The sequence below is a fragment of the Ambystoma mexicanum genome, chromosome 13 (genome assembly GCF_040938575.1).
Source record: "Ambystoma mexicanum isolate Mex_15411 chromosome 13, UKY_AmexF1_1, whole genome shotgun sequence".
NCBI classification, from domain to species: domain Eukaryota; kingdom Metazoa; phylum Chordata; class Amphibia; order Caudata; family Ambystomatidae; genus Ambystoma; species Ambystoma mexicanum.
The window spans coordinates 601,004,934-601,025,810 of record NC_090938.1 but is presented as its reverse complement, the minus strand read 5'-3'; the positions used below and the strand labels follow the sequence as shown (position 1 = coordinate 601,025,810).

Here is a 20,877-nt window from a genome sequence, read left to right as displayed (position 1 = left end):
GACTGTAGGGTTACAGATACAAATCCAAGTGAAAGGGTTGCCGGAAGGCAGTGTGGGTGAGCAACTGCCCGGGTAGGGACCTGGGCCCCGTAACCAGAGGGTAGCCAGGTGAGCAGAGCAGTATCATACAAGAAATCCGCAGGGGAGAGGGAGAGAGAAGGCAAAAGCAAAGAGAACGGTCTTGAGGTGCTACTGGAACTGGAGATGGTTCTCCTGGAGTTTCGGGGAGGCTGGTCCAGAGGGAGGCCCCAGCCGAAGAAAGAGGATCTACAACCAACTCATTTCTTGGTGAAGCGACTGACCCTGAGGGAGTTGGAGGTGGAAGAGCAAAGAGCTCGAGTAGGAAGGAATTTACAAAGAGAGTTGGAGGTATTGAGGACCCAGGCCCCAGAAAGTCTTGTGGACAATGCAGAGGGTCTTAAACTTAATCCTTGCAGCCACTGGGAGCCAATGCAGAGATTTCAGTGTTGGAGGGATCCAATCCCTGGGCTTGAGGCCAAAGACAAGTCTCGCAGCCCTGTTCTGGATGTGTTGCAGAGAGTGGAAAGTAGGCAGATTTAGAACAAGGCTGTTGCAGTAGTCCAGCCTAGAGAGAACCAGAGCTCTAGAGACAGTGAGCTTCTGGGGGAAGGAGAGGAAAGGATGAATACCGCTGAGGAGGTGCAGTTGATAGTTTGACTTCTTAGAGACGTCAGAGATGTGAGGAGAAAAGGAGTGTGTGGAGTCGAAGATGACCCGAGGTTCTTAGCCTCACAGGTGGGAGCAGGAAGAGGGCCAAGGGAGGCCGGCCAGAGAGTGACAGGGAAGGATGGTGCAGGTGTGCCGATGAGGAGAATCTCTGTTTTACTGGCATTAAGGCAGAGATTGTTGGTGGCACACCACTCCGGGATAGCAGACAGAGATGAGAGAAGGAGAAGAGGTGGTGGAGGGGAGCCTGAAAACGAGCCGAGTGTCATCCACATAGCACTGAAAGTTGGAGCAGAGAGCAACAATATAGTGGGTGAGAGGTGCCAGGTATTGGTTGAACATCCCGGGATAGGTTAAACCCCTCGGGAACACCACAGGTAGAGAGTGAGATCGAGGAAAGGAAGGACCCAAGTACGACCTGGGAGGGTCGATCAGAGAGAAACTAAGTCAGCTAGGCCAGGGCCTGATCAGTGATACCCAGGTCATCATAGAGACAAATGAACAGGATGACATGGTAGATCATGTCGAAGGCAGAAGAGAGATTGACTAAGATGAGGACAGAGGGGAGATTAGAATCAAGGTTAGAGAGCAGGTCTCCACAGATGTTCAGGTGAGCAGTTTCCATGCTTCTGGCTGCTATGAAGCCAGACTGATGGTCATGGAGACAACCAACAGATTCAGTGTGAAGATTAAGCTGGGTGACGGGCAGCTTTTCCAGGAGTTTGCCCAGGAAAGGAGTGATGGAGATCGGGCGATAGTTAGCCGGGCAGGAGGGGTCGGCTGAGGGTTTCTTGAGAAGAGGGTGCACAATAGTGCTTCAGGGGGGAAGGGAAGGCTCCAGTGGTAAAGGAGTGGTTGCAGAAGTCAGCCAGGGCAGGAGTGAGGGTGTCAATGTGGTCCTTGATGGTTTTGGAAGAACAGGGGAGAACCTGTTTTGACGAGACGTTCATAGATCGGACTTACCTAGAAACCTTGTCCGGGGAGAACAGAGGAAAGCAAGAGAAAGAGGAAGGAGAGGTGGCCACAGGGGGTGGAGGGCTGAATGATTCGGACACTGACAGACTAATACCATGGCATTTCATTTCATTTCCATTACAAACAAGCCTACTGCGCCCCGCCTCATCAGCTGAAAACTTGCAACCTAACGTTTGAAGATACTTTAAGGTATGCAAATTGCTCACTGCTCTTCTCTATACAGTTATGCCACGTATAGTCGTTGAACATCTGGTCATTAAAGACACCAGATTCGCCCTCTCCGCCTCCCCTTTTTCCTTTTTACAACTACGATGGCCCCACGTGGTGAAATAGATAGGTTATAACTCAGTGAATGTATCAAAAAAAATTGTTCTCGGATCAGTACACCGAATTAGAGTAGTAAATACTTACCCTCTAAAAAGAACTTATGGCTAAATTGAATCACAATTAATATAAATGGTGGGCACTACTAATTATTTATGTAGGAGCCGAGAACTGTAACACTCTATTGGTAACAAAAAGAAACAAAAATACATAGCTATATGGTCGGCTCAACCAAAAAGTTTCCCTTTCTTGGTTTTATTGTAGATACGTTGGAAAAAAAGACAAAGAGTTTTATTATATTACAAATACCCACTACACTTTTGGGTCTGTTGTGTCCTGAAGAAAGTCTTACACAAATGACGAATCATCTTGAAAATAAACCACTCGCCAATATGTGTTCAAGAATAAGGCTGGCAACAGATACACCTCTGTCGACACAACAATTATGGGGACCTTTTGTCTAAAACTAAATATGAATTGCACTGATTCAATTGTCACCCATAGGCTATTAACACCACCTTAGCTGTTTTGTACACAGATTTCAGTTATATATGCTTAGAAAAAAAGAAACCATTGGCATATTTTCTGTCTCTCTTTTTCCTAACAAACTGTTTTTATGTTGTCATGATTTGCAAATGTGACCAAGTATCAAAAAGTCTTTTATGAAATGTTATTGAATAAAACAGGATATATTTTTGTAACTCCGACCTCCCCATCTTTTTATATGAGTTGAAAAAGCTGTTCATCTAGCTTTACCCATTGTGTGACGCAGTCCCAACTCCTTCAGTGCGACTCCAATAGGTAGCTTGTTGTGGACCCCCTCTTTTTGTGAATGTCTTACAGTCCTCACCCAATGAGTCCCTAATCAAAAACGTGGACATACTATAATTACTCATTGAGTATTTACTTAAATGTCTATACTACACAGAGGGTTGGACCGCTACTCCAAATAAGGAGTTTGGGACTGCCACTCCTGGGCAGGAATTGGGACCGGCCTTCTAATATGGGGGTTACATACACAATTACCTGGGGTTCTTAATGAGCAGAGACTTGATGAAGTCCACAGCCAGGTCCGTAATGCCCTCAAAGACGTCTGGTCCATAGTGGATGTTTAACTGGGAAATATTCAAGAAGGTCTCCTGCTTGTCACCACCAAGAAAGGGAGATTCTCCGGTCAGCATAACGTAGGTCAGGACACCGATACTCCTGGACAGAAAGAAAGAGACATAGTGACACATAAGAGAAAGCTAGTAAGGGACAACGAAGGTTTGAAGATACATCAATACAGCAATGAATTAGGGTTATAATGGATACATGATCTCTTGTTGGAAATGAGCGCTAAACCTTTGTGGGAAATGATGACCTTAAGAGTAACCAAATCATGCTTCTGCGCTGTGCAAAGATAAGGTCGCTGATACTGGCCAGTTATTTATGCAGCAAATCAAAAGATTGGTCCAGGTAGTCAACCTCCAACTTTCCCTATTCAGGGAAATTGCCCAGTTTCTTCCCATGGACAGAGAGAGGGAGATAGAGACCGAGAGAGGGAGAGAGAGACCGAGAGAGAGACCGAGAGAGAGAGACAGAGAGAGAGAGACCCCCGTGCGGGAAGGGAGGGAGAGAGAAAGTGAGAAACCCCAGGGGGGGGGAGAGAGAGAGAGTGAGAGAGAGAGCGAGAGAGAGAGAGAGACCCCAGGGGGTGCAAGAGAGAGAGAGAGAGAGAGAGAGAGAGAGAGAGAGAGAGACACACACCCCGGGGCGGGAAGAGAGGGAGAGAGAGAGAGAAGAGAGAAACCCCGGGGGAAGAGAGAGAGAGAGAGAGAGAGAGAGAGAGAGGCCCTGGGGGGAAGAGAGGGAGAGAGAGAGAAACCCCGGGGGGGGGGAGAGAGAGATAGAGAGAGAGAGAGAGAGAGAGAGAGAGAGAGAGAGAGAGAGAGAGAGAGAGAGAGAGAGAGAGAGAGAGAGAGAGAGAGACAGACACCCGGGGGGGAGAGAGAGAGACCCCGGGGGGGAAGAGAGAGAGAGAGACCCCGGGGGGAAGAGAGAGAGAGAGAGATCCCGGGGGGGAAGAGAGAGAGAGAGAGAGAGAGACCCTGGGGGGGGGAAGAGAGACCGACCCTGGGGGGGAAGAGAGAGAGAGAGACACCCCGGGGGGAGAAGAGAGAGAGAGACCCCGGGAGGAAGGGAGAGAGAGAGACCCCGGGAGGGAAGGGGGAGAGAGAGAGAGAGACACCCCGGGGGGGGAGAGAGAGAGAGAGAGAGAGACACCCTGGGGGGGGAGAGAGAGAGACCCCGGGGGGGGAACAGAGAGAGATACCCCGGGGGGGAGATAGAGAGAGAGAGAGAGAGAGACCCCGGGGGTGGGGTGGGGGGAGAGAGAGACACACCCCGGGGGGGGAGAGAGAGAGAGAGAGAGTGAGAGCGAGAGAGACCCCAGGGGGGAAAGAGAGAGAGAGAGAGAGAGAGAACCCGGGTGGGAAGAGAGAGAGAGAGAGAGAGATAGAGAGAGAGAGAGAGAGAGAGACTGACCCGGAGGGGGAAGAGAGAGAGAGAGAGAGAGAGAGAGAGAGAGAGAGAGAGAGAGAGAGAGAGAGAGAGAGAGAGAGAGACCCAGGGGGGAGAGAGAGAGACCCCGGGGGGGGGAAGAGAGAGAGAGAGACCCCGGGGGGAAGAGAGAGAGAGAGAGATCCCGGGGGGGAAGAGAGAGAGAGAGAGAGAGAGAGAGAGAGAGAGAGAGAGAGAGAGAGAGAGAGAGAGAGAGAGAGAGAGAGAGAGAGAGAGACACCCCGGGGGAGAAGAGAGAGAGAGACCCCGGGGGGAAGAGAGAGGGAGAGAGAGAGACCCCGGGAGGGAAGGGGGAGAGAGAGAGAGAGAGACACCCCGGGGGGGAGAGAGAGAGAGAGAGAGAGAGAGAGAGAGACACCCTGGGGGGGGAGAGAGAGAGAGACCCCGGGGGGGAACAGAGAGAGATACCCCGGGGGGGAGATAGAGAGAGAGAGAGAGAGCGACCCCGGGGGTGGGGTGGGGGGAGAGAGAGAGAGAGACACACCCCGGGGGGGAGAGAGAGAGAGAGAGAGTGAGAGCGAGAGAGACCCCAGGGGGGAAAGAGAGAGAGAGAGAGAGAACCCGGGTGGGAAGAGAGAGAGAGAGAGAGAGAGAGAGAGAGAGAGAGAGAGAGAGAGAGAGAGAGAGAGAGACACCCCGGGGGAAAGGGAGAGAGAGAGAGAGAGAGAGAGAGAGACCCAGCAGGGGGGGTCAAGCGAGACAGAGGAGAAGGGGGATGAGAGACATGGTACAAGCATGGAAAGGACCTGTGAGCTACAACCAGCAAGAGTGCACACCAGTGAGGCTATGAGCACTGAAGTGAATTGCAAGAGCCAGGGCCAGCATCTCGAGAAGCCGGAAGGAGCCTGGTTGAAACCAATACCCATCACTTCACAAGAAAAAAAGGTCTCAAAACGTAAATTGGTAGATTGATCAGGCGGTCTCCTCCTCACCCCAAGTAGCTGGAAAGGCAGTGGTATGTGCGATATATGGGGGGGTTCAGACCAGGAACTGGGCTTAGTTTCAACCCCACATCTCGTAACAGAGGCTCCAGAATCTAAACTGAGTAGGAGGGAGGGTAAAGCATCCCTGAAAATATTCCAGTTCTATTTTTAAAAAATCAATTAAACACCCTCCTTTACCTTGCGTCCAGCTTCTTCAGCTGTATGTTTTAGTGTTGGTTATAATTATTTCTGCATTTCATTTGATTTGTACTATTTCGTCTTTAATTTTTCTAACTTGTGTATTCTTCCCTGAATTGTTTTAAGCATTTTTGTAAACATACTGGGGCTACCTTTTGCCCTAAAAATAGATAAAAAGTAAAGTGAACGAAACAAGATGAATGCCTTGAAGCAGGGCTTCCGAAACATGCGGGCCAGCATTCCAGGCGGGTCAGCATAAGAGAGCAATGGGGCCGCCTAATAATGTAAACTTGTGCTCTTTTTGCAGAACGCCTGCTACCACATTTGTTTCCCATTTCATACTGATTTAAATAAATGCTGTCTCTATTATCCAATTTAACAATACCTTCTTGTATTGGCTCTAATTTCAAGCACATCTGGCGATGTTATCAGCTTTAACCGCCCCTTCACCAAGTGTCTTCACCAGTTTTTTTAACTTGGAAACTAAATTGAGGGAGAGATTTCTGAAAAGGGTGTGTGGTCAAAGTGTGCTGGGCATGGCCCCAAACAATTCCATCCATGAGTAAATCACCTTGCTGTAAATAAAAGTCCCAGGCCGAGAATGTTTAATATCTTTTCTTAAATGCTAATGTGTGGTTTCAGCTCCCCTGCCGACTGCCTGTTCCCGTGGTTATCTCCAGCTATTAACCCCCTGCCTCCATTTTGTCACACTAGGACAGCCTCGTCCATTGGGAGGCAGTTGTTGGAGGCCTTGCCTCAGCAGCAGACTGCTTCCGTGCACGTATTTCTTTCACAGCCTGTCAATCATCTGTCCTCTTCCTAGCACGTGCCCCCTGTACACGTTCCGTGCTCTCAGGCCCTTGACTTGTGCGGCGTGCCCCCTTAAAATACCATGGGTGCTTATTAGTTGGGGGACTGAGGAGCTCTGGCAGACGCCCGGCTAAGGGGCAGTTTTTGGAGAGAGTGGGTGTTGTGGGCTGCCTCTGTCTCCGGGGCAGCCCACCGATGGTGTCGGGATCACCCGACAAGAGAAGCGAGCCGGGTAGCAGCCGGCGAACCTCGCGTAGGGGAGCACCTTACAGCGCCCGGTGTCCCCGGGCGCCAGACTCACAGTGCGGGGTTGTCACCCCCCAGTTTCCACAGCCGCGGATCCGAGATCACTCGGGCCGCAGTACACAATAGGCCACGTCCACGTGGCAGGCCCACACACAAGAAAAACGCAGACAAGAGTTGCCACTTCCTGGGGCTCTGCTGCTCTGCCCTCGCAGCGCCAGCAGAGCCCCTTTTATTAAAGGAGCATGTGAGCGTCATGACGCAGTCACGGCGCTCACGTTACCCACACAACTAGACCCCCACACAACATCCCTCCTTTATTATAACCAAACAAAAATCAAACAAAACCCACCACAAACATTTGGTGCATTCCAGTCCGCGCACCACCTAACCGCTACTCACACATTTGGTGCATTCCAGTCCGCGCACCACCTAACCGCTATTCAAACCCAAACATTTTTGACACTGCAAAACAAACAGGTGTATTCTAGTCCCCACACCATGGGGCCCTATGACGGGGTCCTCCAACTGAGAAAATCCCGGGATCAAACTGGCCACCGGCGCCACTGCAGGACAAGAAGAATATATTCTCTTCGTACTCCTCCCCTATATCATACGGTGCTTCTCGGGGACTCTCCGCCACCTGGACTGCCACCACCTTGGGGGTCCTTCTCCCCTTCACCTCACTCCCCCTTGATGCCCCCGCCATGCCGGCTGGGGCGAGACACACTCGTGCGAAATGGTCTCCTTTACCGCACCTTACACAAATTTGTCCCATCACCGGGCAGTCCTGCGGGTGTGGCAGATCCCACCCACACTGATGACATATGGTGGCGTTGGGGTCTCTCTTTGGCCAGTCTCCCCTCCTCATCACTCTTCCTCCTGGCCACCTGCCGACAGTGGCCACCTCCTCAACCTTCACTCGCTGCATGGGGACCTCCATCTTTAGGTGGTGTCTAGAGGAATCCATGGCCGAGGCCCGCACCTCCGCCAGTTCCTGGGCCCGGCCAAGCTCCAGTATTCAATCGAGGGTCAGCGCTGGGTGCCTCAGAACATGCTTGCGCAGTTTGGTGGAGCTGCAGCCGTAGATGATCTGCGCTCTGACCTCGTCTTCCTCGAAGTTTCCCAGATCGCAGGACAGTGCAATGCCACGCAACTTGCCGTGGAATGCATCGAGGCTCTCCCCTTTTCCTGCCTGGTACACCTCATTCTGAACCGTTCATAGTCCCGGTTGACCATGAGTCGGAAGGACCCGTTCAGGGCCGTGATGGCAGCGCCGTAGGACTCATCCACTGGCCTTGGTGTCTTAACCTCTGAACAGCCAGTCCGGCGGAGTACAGGAGCGTCGGGCGCTTAGCTGCATCCTTGATCTCCACCGCAGCGAAGTATAGTTCCAAGTTCTCCACCCAGGCCGCCCACCTGGCCCCCAGACTTGCAGGCGCACCCATGACATCGAAATGGGGTATTGGTGCCAGCTGACCCCTACATGTCCCCTTGTCGTCCGACATGCTGAATGCCGTTGGGTATGCCGAATGCAGTCACCGGTGTTTATGGATGACTGCCGTTGCTGGACTGTGGGTAGCTTGACCTCCTATAAGGAGATTCTTTGGAGGCGTCTGCCTGCTCCGGGGCAGCCGCTGCCTCTCGGGGCTTATGGCTGGGGTGTCAGCATGGGGTATCCTTGTGGATGTGTTCACTGGTCAGGGACAGAAACGCATCCCAGTGGTGGCCTTAGCAGTGCTGTCTCGCATCTGCTTCCCCGGGGCGCACGAGCACTCCAGATGGAGCCGCTACCCCTTCTCCCCCAACGCGGAGCAAGAAAACCCAGGGGTTTACTGTGTCCCCTTGTAGCTGGTGTGTTGCTCTTCTCCCAGCAATAGTCCTTGGCCAGCAAAATCACCTCCGCGGCCCGGGGAGATAAGACACGCCCCCTTCTCCTTGTTGGCCCGTCGATTGATTAGAGGGCACGCCCCTTGCCGGTCGCACCGCGGGCGAGGCCCAGCGTTCCCGCTGGTTATCTGTTCTTCACCCGGCAGCCCGGGTGTTCCTGGGCTGTTGTCACCTGCTCCAGCTGGGCAAACCGGATGGCAAGTGTCCGCGGCGGCGGCCGCTCCAGGTGCCCACGGCCACACCCCACGGGCACGGGCCCACACAGGCTCCACCCTTTTCCTTTGTCCGGGGCACGCCAGGCGACCACGCCCCCCTCACAGGCCGCTCCATTATCGACGAAGATGGGGGAGCGAGGGGAAACCGCAGAGACGCGAAGAGCGGTGGGGCTACAGCCGTGCCCTTAAGAATGAGCCCTCCGCCACCTCCACCGGCACCCCTCACTGCCAGCACCGGCCGTGTCCCTCGATCCAGAGTGCTTCTTCCGCACGGCCGTGTGCACGGGTACCTTCGTCGCCAGTGTTGTGGGCTGCCTCCGGTCTCCGGGGCAGCCCACCGATGGTGTCAGGATCAACCGACACGAGAGGTGAGCCGGTTAGCAGCCGGCGAACCTCGCGTAGCGGAGCACCCTACAGCACCCGGTGTCCCCGGGTGCCAGACTCACAGTGCGGGGTTGTCACCCCCCCAGTTTCCACAGCCACGGCTCCGAGGTCACTCGGGCCGCGGTACACAATAGGCCACGTCCACATGGCAGGCCCACACACAAGAAAAACGCAGACATGAGTTGCCACTTCCTGGGGCTCTGCTGCTCTGCCCTCCCATCACCAGCAGAGTCCCTTTTATTAAAGGAGCATGTGAGCGTCATGACGCAGTCACGGCGCTCACGTTACCCACACAACTAGACCCCCACACAAAATCGGGGGCTCTGCACAAGCTCGCCCCAGCACACTTAAAAATCCTGGCCTGAACCTTTTCATATTTGGGGCTTCCTCCATGATGGAAAAAAGTGGGCCTCTTAGAAAAGGAGGAGCCTTCCTTGTTTAAGGCGGACATCTTTTGCTAGTTTTTTCCCCATTGTGGGGAATTGGTTTGCAATCCAAGTGTGCTGCGCTGGAACACATTTCTTACAGGGCAAGCCAAGTATCGGGCTGTCAACCTGAGTGCTAGCAGCAGTACAGCCTGGCGCCTGGGCAATCACGACCCAAATGTCGAGGCCCATTACCGCCATTTCATGATAGGTAGCCATGTTGCATCTCATGTTTCCTTACTGGGACTGTTCGCACTCGGGGTTCCTCTAGACCGGCTTCTTGGTCAGCAAGAACTTCCGGGTCTAGCTGACAAAGGAATTCCGGGAATCCCAGAGGAGCTCTCTGCGGGACAGGGCAGCCAGGCTGCCTCCCCGGCAGGAATTCCAAGCATTCGCGCCCTTCAGCGGGACAATTTGTTCAACTTCTACAGGACAACGAGGCACCCCTCGCTTGCAAAAGGTTTAAATTTAAGTCAAGGCGCCAGATTAGAAACGGGGGGAGTCAGTCTCCCGCACTAATCCCGTCTCTTAACAAAAAAGCCTGCGATTCCAGTGCCTCGGTGTCTCGGTTTTCCAGCGCGCCCAGGCTGCTGCTCGGGTTTCCCTGTGTCTGATGAATGTGGCGGCGGCCCACGGGAGAACGAAGTTCACCCAACACGTCCTCCTTACATCTCCCAATCCTACCAAGGCTAGCGCAGCCAGCCCAACAATCACATTACAGTAACATTTAAAAAATAGCTAAATGATTTCTGGACACCGAGTACTCTGTAGCAATCATTTCCAAAATGTGTTCCGGGAGAAATTCTAAATTAATCCATATTTCTTTTTTTTTTTAAGGCCTCTCTTCAAAGACACCATACACACTTTACACATAACGTGAATTCCATTTTGAGCATTTTAATACTTTAGTCAAACTACAATGGACAGATTTGTCGCACAGTGACATCATAGTTTGCAATTGCGCAATGAGGTCCAGAAACAGCCTGCACTGCACTGAATGACTCTTAAAACGTTGATATAGCGCTGTGCCAGCTACTGAAACCTCAAAGCCCTTTAAAACCAACGCAAAAAGGAGCCGGTTCCTGTGCACTCATTTTATTAGTTAAGGTTTAGGGGCCCCGATCCGGCATGGCTGAAATCCCAAACTATGTCACACTGGTTTCACAATCCACTGAGCCATTTCTTGCCCCAAGGAGTCCGCCAGGAATCAAAGGAGTAGAGAGGGTCAGAGCGAGGACGCATTCCACGACATATCGTGCATTTTCCAGCCAGGCCTTTCCACGTGAAATTACTACCTCTGAGGTTTTCTCATCAAGGGCGGAACCTACGATTGCTGATGGAAATTCAGAATGAATATACCCGCCTGTAGCGCTTAAGGGGTTAAAAAAGTGTTTCAGATTCCCTACACCACTACATGGGTGATCAGTACCACACACTGACGCTCCGTTATGTATCCGTATTGTTGTATACCTCTAAAGCGCTCTGTAGTGTATCTGTATTGTACACCTCCGTAAAGCACTCTGTTGTGAATCTGTATTGGTGCATACCTCTGTAAAGTGCTCCGTTATGTATCTGTATTATTGTATTCCTCTGTAAAGCGCTCCGTTATGTATCTGTATTGGTGCATACCTCTGTAAAGTGCTCTGTTATGCATCTGTATTGGTGCATACCCCTGTAAAGCACTCCGTTGTGCATCTGTATTGGTGCATACCTCTGTAAAGCGCTCCGTTATATATCTGTAATGTCATATTCCTTCGTAAGGCGCTCCGTTATGTATCTGTATTGGTGCGTACCTCTGTAAAGCACTCCGTTGTGCATCTGTATTGTATTCCTCTGTAAAGCGCTCCGTTATATATCTGTAATGTCATATTCCTCTGTAAGGCGCTCAGTTATGTATCTGTATTGTTGTATTCCTCTGTAAAGCACTGTTATGTATCTGTGTTGGTGCATACCTCTGTAAAGTGCTCCGTTATGTATCTGTATTGTTGTATTCCTCTGTAAAGCGCTGTTATGTATCTGTGTTGGTGCATACCTCTGTAAAGTGCTCCGTTGTGCATCTGTATTGTTGTATTCCTCTGTAAAGCGCTCCGTTATATATCTGTAATGTCATATTCCTCTGTAAGGCGCTCCGTTATGTATCTGTATTGGTGTGTACCTCTGTAAAGCGCTCCGTTGTGCATCTGTATTGGTGCATGCCTCTGTAAAGCACTCTGTTATGTATCTGTAATGTATTCCTCTGTAAAGCGCTCTGTTATGTATCTGTATTGTTGTATTCCTCTGTAAAGCATTACGTTGTGTACCTGTATTGTTGTATATCTCTGTAAAGCACTCCATTGTGTATCTGTATTGGAGCATACCTTTGTAAAGCGCTCCATTGCTTCTCGGAGCCAGGTCCGCGCTCAATAAACACCGTAATAATCCACCGGCCGGGTTTATACCTAAACACACATTACTTTTCATTGCTCTGCAGATGTTCTACTGAGAAGAAAGGACTTCCAGAGAATTTGCTGGGAAGTGCCTGGAGATCACAGGGATGGATGTGAGGCAGAGGGGATACAAGGGAATTCATTACTTAGGAGGGGATTACAATGACAAATGTAAGACTCTAGGAGACAGAGGAATGACAACAATCCCAGTCCAGCCATTGGGGGTTTAGTGGCCACCATCACTTTTCATCATTAGCCCCAGAATTCTACAGCCGTGGGCCGCTCAATGACAAGAAAGGGCCATTTTCAAAGTTTGTTTCACAATGAGCGACAGCAAATGTGTGATGGACAAACACCAAACAAAACCAAGACCTACCACATGTCTGTCGCCGTGCTGATCGGTTCATAGTTCAAAATTTCAGGCGCTGAAATGAGGCAAAAGAGAACATTACATGTATTCTATTACAGAGGTGCAGTCTAAATGCTCATTACACTAGTTAGCAAAATTAAAAGAATGTTTTATAATGTGCTTCATGCCAGTCTCAACTGCTGGACCGGGTATCAAACCCATGCTGCTTGGCGACGAGCAGTTTGCCCCTGAGGTATACTCCCAGCAAGTCAATTCTTAGATATCGCCATCAAAATGTGTGTAAGGAAAAATCGGACAGGGCAGGCAATGCCCACTTAAAGGTAGGCAGGTTTTACACATGTTTACTCATGCAAGCTTGTGACTCTTTCTGGCAAGCAAGCTAGCTCTCCTGAATGCCGCCAAGCCTCCTTGAAGTCTGTTCATTCTCACTCAAGTGTGCCATTGGTCTCCCTTAGCATTGTCAGGTCATATTTCCAACTCTCACTCATGCCTGCTATTAGACTCCCTTAAGACTGTGCAGTCACATTTCCAACCCTCACTCATTGCCGCCATTAGTTTCTCTTCATTCTGCCTGGTCACATTTCAGCCAAGAATATACTTCTGAGGCCGGTAAAGGTCATAGTTCCAACTCTCACTCATGGCCTCCATTGGTCTCCCTTAGGACTGTCTGGACACCTTTCAGCCAAGAATGGGCTATGCACGTCGGTAACGCTTTAGATCCTGCCTTATAAACCAGTAGCAAGCTTTGTAGCCCAGTGCAGGTCATTAATCTCATTCGAGCCAGAACACATCTCATCTTGCCAAGCCTCTAAAGGTTTACACTTCTTACAGGTCAGAATCATGCCCAGAGAATTTGCACGGACGTTATACAAAATTCAAGCCTTTTAAATCACATTTAGTATGCGTTACTATTTCTGGCTCTATTCCCCTTCCCATTCTATCCCGGCCTGTTCAGACTGACCTTCACTGGTCCTGTCCATTCCCAACCCTGACCCGCCAATTCCCTGGCCCAAGAGACCATAAGATAGCCCGACCAGTTTTATCTAATCGATCTAAAATTCTCCATGCCAAGCTAGTCTGAACTAAGTTGTTCTATGCCTCTGTGTAGCAACCTTTTAACAGGACTATATCAACACCCTTCACCACACACATGAAATGCAAGACAGGCACACACTTGGTTCCCCACTGCTTGATTAACTCTAGTAATATTTCCCCAAATCCTTTTCAGGTGTATTGGGTTGTGCCCTGGCATTTCAAGTCTGGTTTGGGCAGGCCAACCCGTATTCAACCTTGTCAAACCCGATATGCCTTGGCAATCCAAAGCAAAGCCTGTCCCCCAATATTCAGACTGCCAGGTCTCACCAGCCTTCATTCTAGCGCCAGACTCTTAATTCTTATACCCTTGTCTAGTCCGTCAGCCATTACTCCAGGGTATCATGGGGAAACTCCAGCTAGTTCCTTTGGCTTGGGGCTTTATTTTGGGCCCAGGGAGAAGGCACTTGCTAGTAGCTGGCCCCCTACAATAGGACTGATGTTCTAGGTGGCTTTATGACTACTAATTTGGGGCATCGTCGCAACCCTAAACTAAGCCCCACCTAGGGGACATTGCTAAAATAGTTTCAAAGTATGCAGAATGAATCTAGAGTCTGGCACAAAACAAGGAAGGTCTTTAGGGGAGTGGACTTCCAGCCAAGAGTAAAATGCTTCTGACTGGCATGCTCCGTTTAAGATGAACTCAGTAGCCAACAAAACGTGCTCCGGCACCTTTTGCCCCTGGCTGTAGCAATATCCCCTCTTTTCATGTCCTAAAATGCACCTTAATATCCGATCCCAAGTCTATCCATCCCATTGTACCCTTTTACTCTAACACCCTTGCTGTACAGTAGCGGTCGGTGAAAGCTAGGTTCTCACTATATAAAACCCAATAATACATACATGGTTATTCAAGAGCCGCTCTTCAACTGTGCTCCTAAATTGGTGCCTCACAGTGAGCCCCGGCCTAGATGACTAGAGTGAATCTTCCATTTATGATCATACGCCTAGTTGTGTCCAGTCATGACAAGTCTATAGCAATCGATGGAAAATGCGGCATAGGCTGCAGACGCAGAAGGGACACAACTAGTCTAAATTGTGGTCTTGCAACACTGACACCATGCCACTGGGCTTAGTAAGATCGTTGTTTTTGTTCTCCCTTGTTCCCCTCTATTGCCTCGTCGCGCTCTGAAACACTTGTATACATATACAATATCAACGGCGAAGGCAATGGAAAGAAGGATCATTGTAAGGAGGAGCTGAAGCATACGCACTCATCGCTCTCGAATCCCAACCTGGCATTCCTCAGAAGGTAAATAGCCAGAATGGTGCAACCTACCGACATATTCTGGCGTGCCCAGAATCTCGCGGACCTCTTTCATGTTATCGACTTGCCTGGAGAGGCCGAAGTCCACGATTCGAATATCACCCAAGGGATTGCTGTTTGTCAGAAGGATATTCTGTGGCTGGAAAACAAGAGGTGGAACTTAAGTCCCCGTGGAGCCAGAGAACTTTGTATCATTTCATTTATTTGACACATTATTTTTTAAAAAAAGGCACTTTGTAGTCTGGAGACCATCATGTGCTATTTAAAGTATTTTTTGTTACAGCGGGGTTAAAATATAAGTAAATGCATAAACCTAAACCCCCCCCCTGAAGTAGCAAAAAAAATGGAAAGCTAAAATACTAAATAAAATTTTAAAAACAAAGATAATTAAGCTGCAATCACCACTTAAATAAATAATATTGTCTCATATCAAGGTACATTAGAACATATTTTGCGCAATGTAGAATAAGCAAGTTTCGGAGATTACCCAGGATATACTTTTGAGATAAATCAGTCCATGGCGTGAAAGGTTTGCAGGATGTACAGCTTCAAGGCGGATTTTGCCCTAGTATGCTATGCAGCGCTGTGGCAGATATTTAGAGCGCGCCTACATCGAGAACCAAATTGTTTCTAGACACAGACTGGCACTTTGCTCAGTTGAGTGGGTAGGGCGCAGTTTGAGAAGGCGCCAGCCTCAAAGTGCCTCCAAAACAAAGGGAAGGCGTGTGGGGAGCCTGATCAATCACAAACTTTGGTAACATTCAGATCAAGTAAATGCCCGGAAGCGAGTAGGGACAAGTCCATCATGGAAAAGAATACAAAAAACAGAGTGCAGCAAATGCTACATGAAATGGCCACAGAGGCCAGGACAGAAGCGGCACAAGCCCTAGAGGTAGAGTCCACACATAAGACATAAGATTGCATAAAGGGGGCATGTTCATTTTTTTGCAACACTGAAGATGATCCTGCACAGATCTGATGGCAGCAGAGCGATCGTTCCAAAGAGGGGACCTCAGCGGCGTCGAGAGATCGGCCAGACCTTCCAAGGACTTGCAGGAGGGCCACACAGTGGCCTTTGATCCAGAGGACCTCAGAAGTCTGGAGGTATTTTCTTGGCAGTTTCTAGGAGGTAGGTTGGGCCGATGCTCCAGGTGGCTCTGTGGGAGAGGCAAAGAACTTTGAAGCTGATACAGGCTCCATCGGGAAGCCTGCAACATTGGGGGTGATGTGATGGCAGGGTCTCAAGCCAAGGAACAGCCTTGGCTGCTTTATTCTGAATATTCTGAGGCTGTTGGATGAGGTTTTAAGAGAGCCCGAGGGGTTGGGCGACTATTACAACAGTCAAAAGGCAGAAGTCACATTCAAGAGTGGGGGGGATTAGCCTGAGGACATGAAATTTAAAGTGGGGAAAAGAAAGGGATATTATGAAACATAACTGTCCAGTTCTTTGTTGAGCAAGAGTTGGTAGGAGCAGTGCATTGAGATGAAGGCCAACAAAATGGCAAGGTCGGTGGAGTGGAAGCGCCAAAATAGATTTCGATTTCCAGAACACTGAGGCAAAGGCAGTTCTTGAACATCCAATCCTGGAACTGGAGTAGACATTCAGGGATGTTTTGAGGATTGAACTTCGGCCCACACAGTCGGAACGCAATCCGCCAAGGGCAAAAATTGGAACGGTGGCAGTATGTGGCATGAAATGATCAGCTTGAGTATTGCGAGAAGCATTAAAGGGTTATGGGGAAACTATGGAACCCTGAGGGAGACCTGCTTGTACAATAGTATGTCTGGAAAGAACCACGCCTAACCTTAAGTTACCTGTAAGACGGGAAGTAGAAGATCAGTTTCCCAGCAGTACCTAAAACGTCAACATGACGTGTGAAAGCCTGCCAGGAGAGTCAAAAGAATGGGTGTCAACATCCAAAGTGCTCAACATGTCCTCTCTCAAAGAGCAGAGAAGATGCCGTTCCTCTGGCTGCTCTTAATCAAGACTGGAGTGTTATAGCGAGCCTGGCATGCATCGTAGCCCAACAGCTGCTGAGCCATCGCCGTTCAAGGATTTTTACCAATGAAGGGGCATTGACAATAGGGTGGTAGTTTGCCAGAATGCTTGGCTCATGCTTTTCTTTTTTGATGAGAGATTTCGGATTTCCGAGAATGCCCGTGACCAAGGAGCTGTTGACCAGGAGATTGAGAGCTGGTGTCTGGGTGCTTCCACCTGTTCGCATTGTCTTGATCATTTAAAGAACGTGAGCTGCAGATGACTGGAGAAGGCCAGAGATGAAGGAGGAGAGGGGGTTCACCAGGGCTTTGGTGGCTCCCGGAGAAGAAGCAAACGCCAATGGGGAGGATCGAAGTGCTTTGGAAATCCGAAGGAGCTTAGTGAAAAGATTAGAAGTTTGGGCTGTACGGTCGCGAAGGAGGGTTGTTTCCGTGAGGATGAGAACATGATGGCCCTTCTGGGGCACTAACCAGTCACTTTTTTTGAAAAAACTGGATCTCTGGTTTTCTGTGCTCTGGTTCAAGGGCTCTGTTTTATTGTCTACTTCAGGATCGAACCAGAGGTGGGGTTTTTTTTTAGGGGGGGTGCTTGATTTTTTAAAACATTTTTTAATGACAACTGGGGCCAGACCAATTGAGGTTCTTTTGAGTTCCCGGTGGGAGTAGAATAATAGGATTTTAGGTGGCTCTGCACAGAGGGACTGATGCAAGACTCCAGGAAGAACACTGGGGACCCTGGTCATTGGTCTCGGGCATGGATCCATCAGCCTGTAGTTAGGCAGGTGCGGTGTGGCAAGCCTTGCCTGCAGGTAGTGATCCGTCCACGGTGGTTTGGCCTTTCAGCCTAGAGTCTGCAGGGATGGACTGCAGAGCATTGAACTTCCACAACCGCTCGATGGGATGTTACGAGTCACCTGGCGAGCGGAGGTTCTAGTACAGGCGATCCTGAGGACTTGGCACAGAGGTACAGAGGCAAGGGTGACCATTGGGAGGCATCAGAAGGTTACTTCGAGGACTTCAAATACATCCGTTCTGTTATGGGATGCCACCCCACATCTGGATGGAGGGAGCAATGGTATCTCCAGTTTTGAGGCCAGCAAGGGTGGCAAGCAGACTCCTGTACCGTTTCTAGGGGATCCAGAAAGCAGGGAAGGCGGGCAGAAATTGGGTAGATACACACCCAGCTGGATTTGAGAGCATGTCTTTGCCCCTGTCCCACTTTTCTTCAAAGGGCTGAGCTTTCTTTGGGGATTCTTTGTAATTCCACCGAACGCCTCACATTTGTACCCAACGCTACACTGGCACCCACCACCTACCCGTCTGAATGCAACATGCTTCAGAGAAATCAAGCACTCGCACATCAATTAAGTCTCCCAATATCTACCACCTCAACAACTCACACTGTCCAAAGGCTGCAACATGCTCAACAACAGCACCCGCCCCCCTGCCCAACACAGCCAATCAAATAGTTCTACTCCCACTAACCCACCTATCCAACATTAGCTTTGCAGGAGGCAAGCAGCAACAGGAGCTTTGCAGGAGGCAAGCAGCAACAGGACATTGAACAGAATTATTAATGGCTGTCGTAAGACCCAGTAACACCCCAGACCATACACCCTTCAGCACTGGGACCCGCACAGCAATGCAGAGTCCCACGACACATCCACTCAAGCTGTCTCGTAGTCACGGACACAGATATCCTCTCTGCTCCTGGACACTCTGTATTAAACGTCTTTAAACCAGTCAGCTCGACTGATAATTGAATAGTAGCCTGTATTCTGAATGCTATTTGCATGCAATGCACTTTTATTTTCGCGTTTGTTAGGTCTACAGCCTGCTGAGGGCCATTTACCCTTTGGCGCTTAGAGGCCAACACAATGGCAGTAGGTGCTATAGAAATACAGGGCAACAGAACATAAAATGATCTCAACAAAGGCACCCTAATCCCTTGGGTCAGGTTGGAGTCAAAGGTTCTTAAAGACCGATTGTGTTCGCGTGTAAGTAAAAAAAAAGCCTGCCCGTTGATTGACTCTACCCCAAGCCCTACTGTCCGTATGAGAAAGCGGACACTTTCCCCAGCAGAACAGTGCAAGGCGCCGATGGGCCCATCATAGCTTATTCAGCATGGAAGGCTTATCTCGTGAGCATCATTACAATCTGGGACGATTAAAGAGGTAAACTGCATGCACGATTTCTTGGAGGACTTCTCCTCCCCTCTGACCCACTGCCCCTCCCCCATCCACCAACAAATGGGCTTAAGCTGCCAGACGCACAATGCTTTGCTCAGTGTACCTGGGCTCCCTTTAGCCGGCTCCTTGCATGTATATTTAACGTTTCCACCCTAAAAGTTAATGGAGTGAGTAGCAGTCGCACTCTCATGGCCTCCGGCCATCCATGCACAGAGCGTGTGACTTGAATGCATAAACCAGTCATTTTCCAAGGTTCGTGGGCCAGCGTTTCGGCATGGGAGGTCAATTCTCCTGCCCCTTCTTCAAGGCTGTATCAATTATTCATCAAACCCAATAGCTCCTAATGGGTAAACCATCTCATGGCTCGTGAGAGAAAGAGACCAGCCCTCTCCAGAGTCACATTAAAAAGTGTAAGAGAACTCCCTTCAGTGCTTCAGCCCGAAACACATGAGAGCACTGATCTCAGTTTTTAAGGACGGAAAATAATGGTGTATTATGCATCATGCATCGTAACTTAGCAAACGTGTTTCTTGCCAATACTGCTTCCTCGGTGCCAAGTTTCTGAAAGTTAGCCTGTTGAAGGAACTGTTGGCATGAAACCCACAGAGAATACAGTCCTAGAAAGTGGAGCGTGGCTCCATGATTTGTCTAGTACCGTTCCGCGATCAATCGGATCAAGTGATGAGTGACCGACTTCAGCAGGAGGTCTCCATTTTTAGGTGTCACTGGCGCCACCTATAAGCCAAAACTATTGCATTCGAGAACAGATGGGGAGAAATGGCGGTTCTATGTGAAAATGTAACCAGCAAAAAATCATTACATTTCTTTTGTCGTTCAATATAATCAATGCAAAGTGTGAAAATGTTGCCAGTAATAAGATCGCCAAAAACTATTTTTGAATACACTAAAGTGCACATCTGTAAATCTAACAATGAACCAACCTCTTAAAAAAGCCTCCAGTCACCCCAACTCCACTCCTAAACCTTTCCCCAACTCTAATTACTACTCTATACAGAGCACCAACTCCTCAGCGCACTGAAGCATTTTATTTGCATGTTCCTCAATTCTAAATCAATGGAAAATAAAACAGTGAACCTAATCCCAACCGCATCACCAGCTCTTCACAAATGGCCCTACCATTGCCTTAACTCAAACCCTGCTCTAATCCCAATCTTACCATACCCTTACTCCAACACTTCCAAACCATTACTCTGTTAGCCCTGGCCTTACCGTGACCCCTAACACAATCCAGCCTAACTAGTAACCAAACCCCAATATTTAGTGCTACTTTTCAGCTGCATTTTTTTGACAATCTTTTGATCTGGCAACTTTTTCACTCCAAAGGTATTTTTACACAGACTACATTTTTGATGGCAACATTTTCACTGGATATGGAAATGGCATATGAGGAGGGACACAGATTGAGTTCCATGTAATAATGTCCCCGCAAAAACACCTGACAAAAATGTCGCTGTTTTTTGCAGAAACATTATTACGTTGAACATGCGCGGGGGGGGGGGGGGGTCACCCCCGCAACCCCCAGATTCTTTTACAAAGGGAGCAGGGGACATCCCCGCAATCAGTCCCCATAGATAATGTCACCATATATGATGTCGCCAATTACTTTTCCCGGCTACATTATGTATGGGGACATTATTACCAGATTCCCCTTAGATTGTAGGTGTTTGGATATTTGCCGATCTATTCACTGTCGATCGCCATGCTAATCCATACGGCCATTCCCACCCAATTCGTGCCCATCCTCGCCCAAAACCGATCCTCCTGGGTTCTCTTTAAAGTCACTTTAATTAAGCCTTACCATCAAACCTTTCACTAGAAGTGCCTGACAGTGTTTCCTCAAAGCAGTCTTTTGAGAGTTAATGACTTAACTGAAGTCGT

General features: G+C 49.4%; 1 protein-coding gene across 1 annotated transcript in view; it reads right to left on the bottom strand.

Annotated features, from left to right (window-relative positions):
* Positions 1-20,877, bottom strand: part of LOC138521534 (serine/threonine-protein kinase 17A-like) — a 149,909-nt gene that overhangs the window by 6,612 nt on the left and 122,420 nt on the right. Inside the window, exons 4-6 of the mRNA XM_069634437.1 lie at positions 14,804-14,930; positions 12,439-12,487; positions 3,013-3,192 (exon numbers count right to left, since the gene is read on the bottom strand). Of these exons, the coding sequence (XP_069490538.1) occupies positions 3,013-3,192; positions 12,439-12,487; positions 14,804-14,930 (356 nt within the window). The remainder of the gene's footprint in view (positions 1-3,012; positions 3,193-12,438; positions 12,488-14,803; positions 14,931-20,877) is intronic.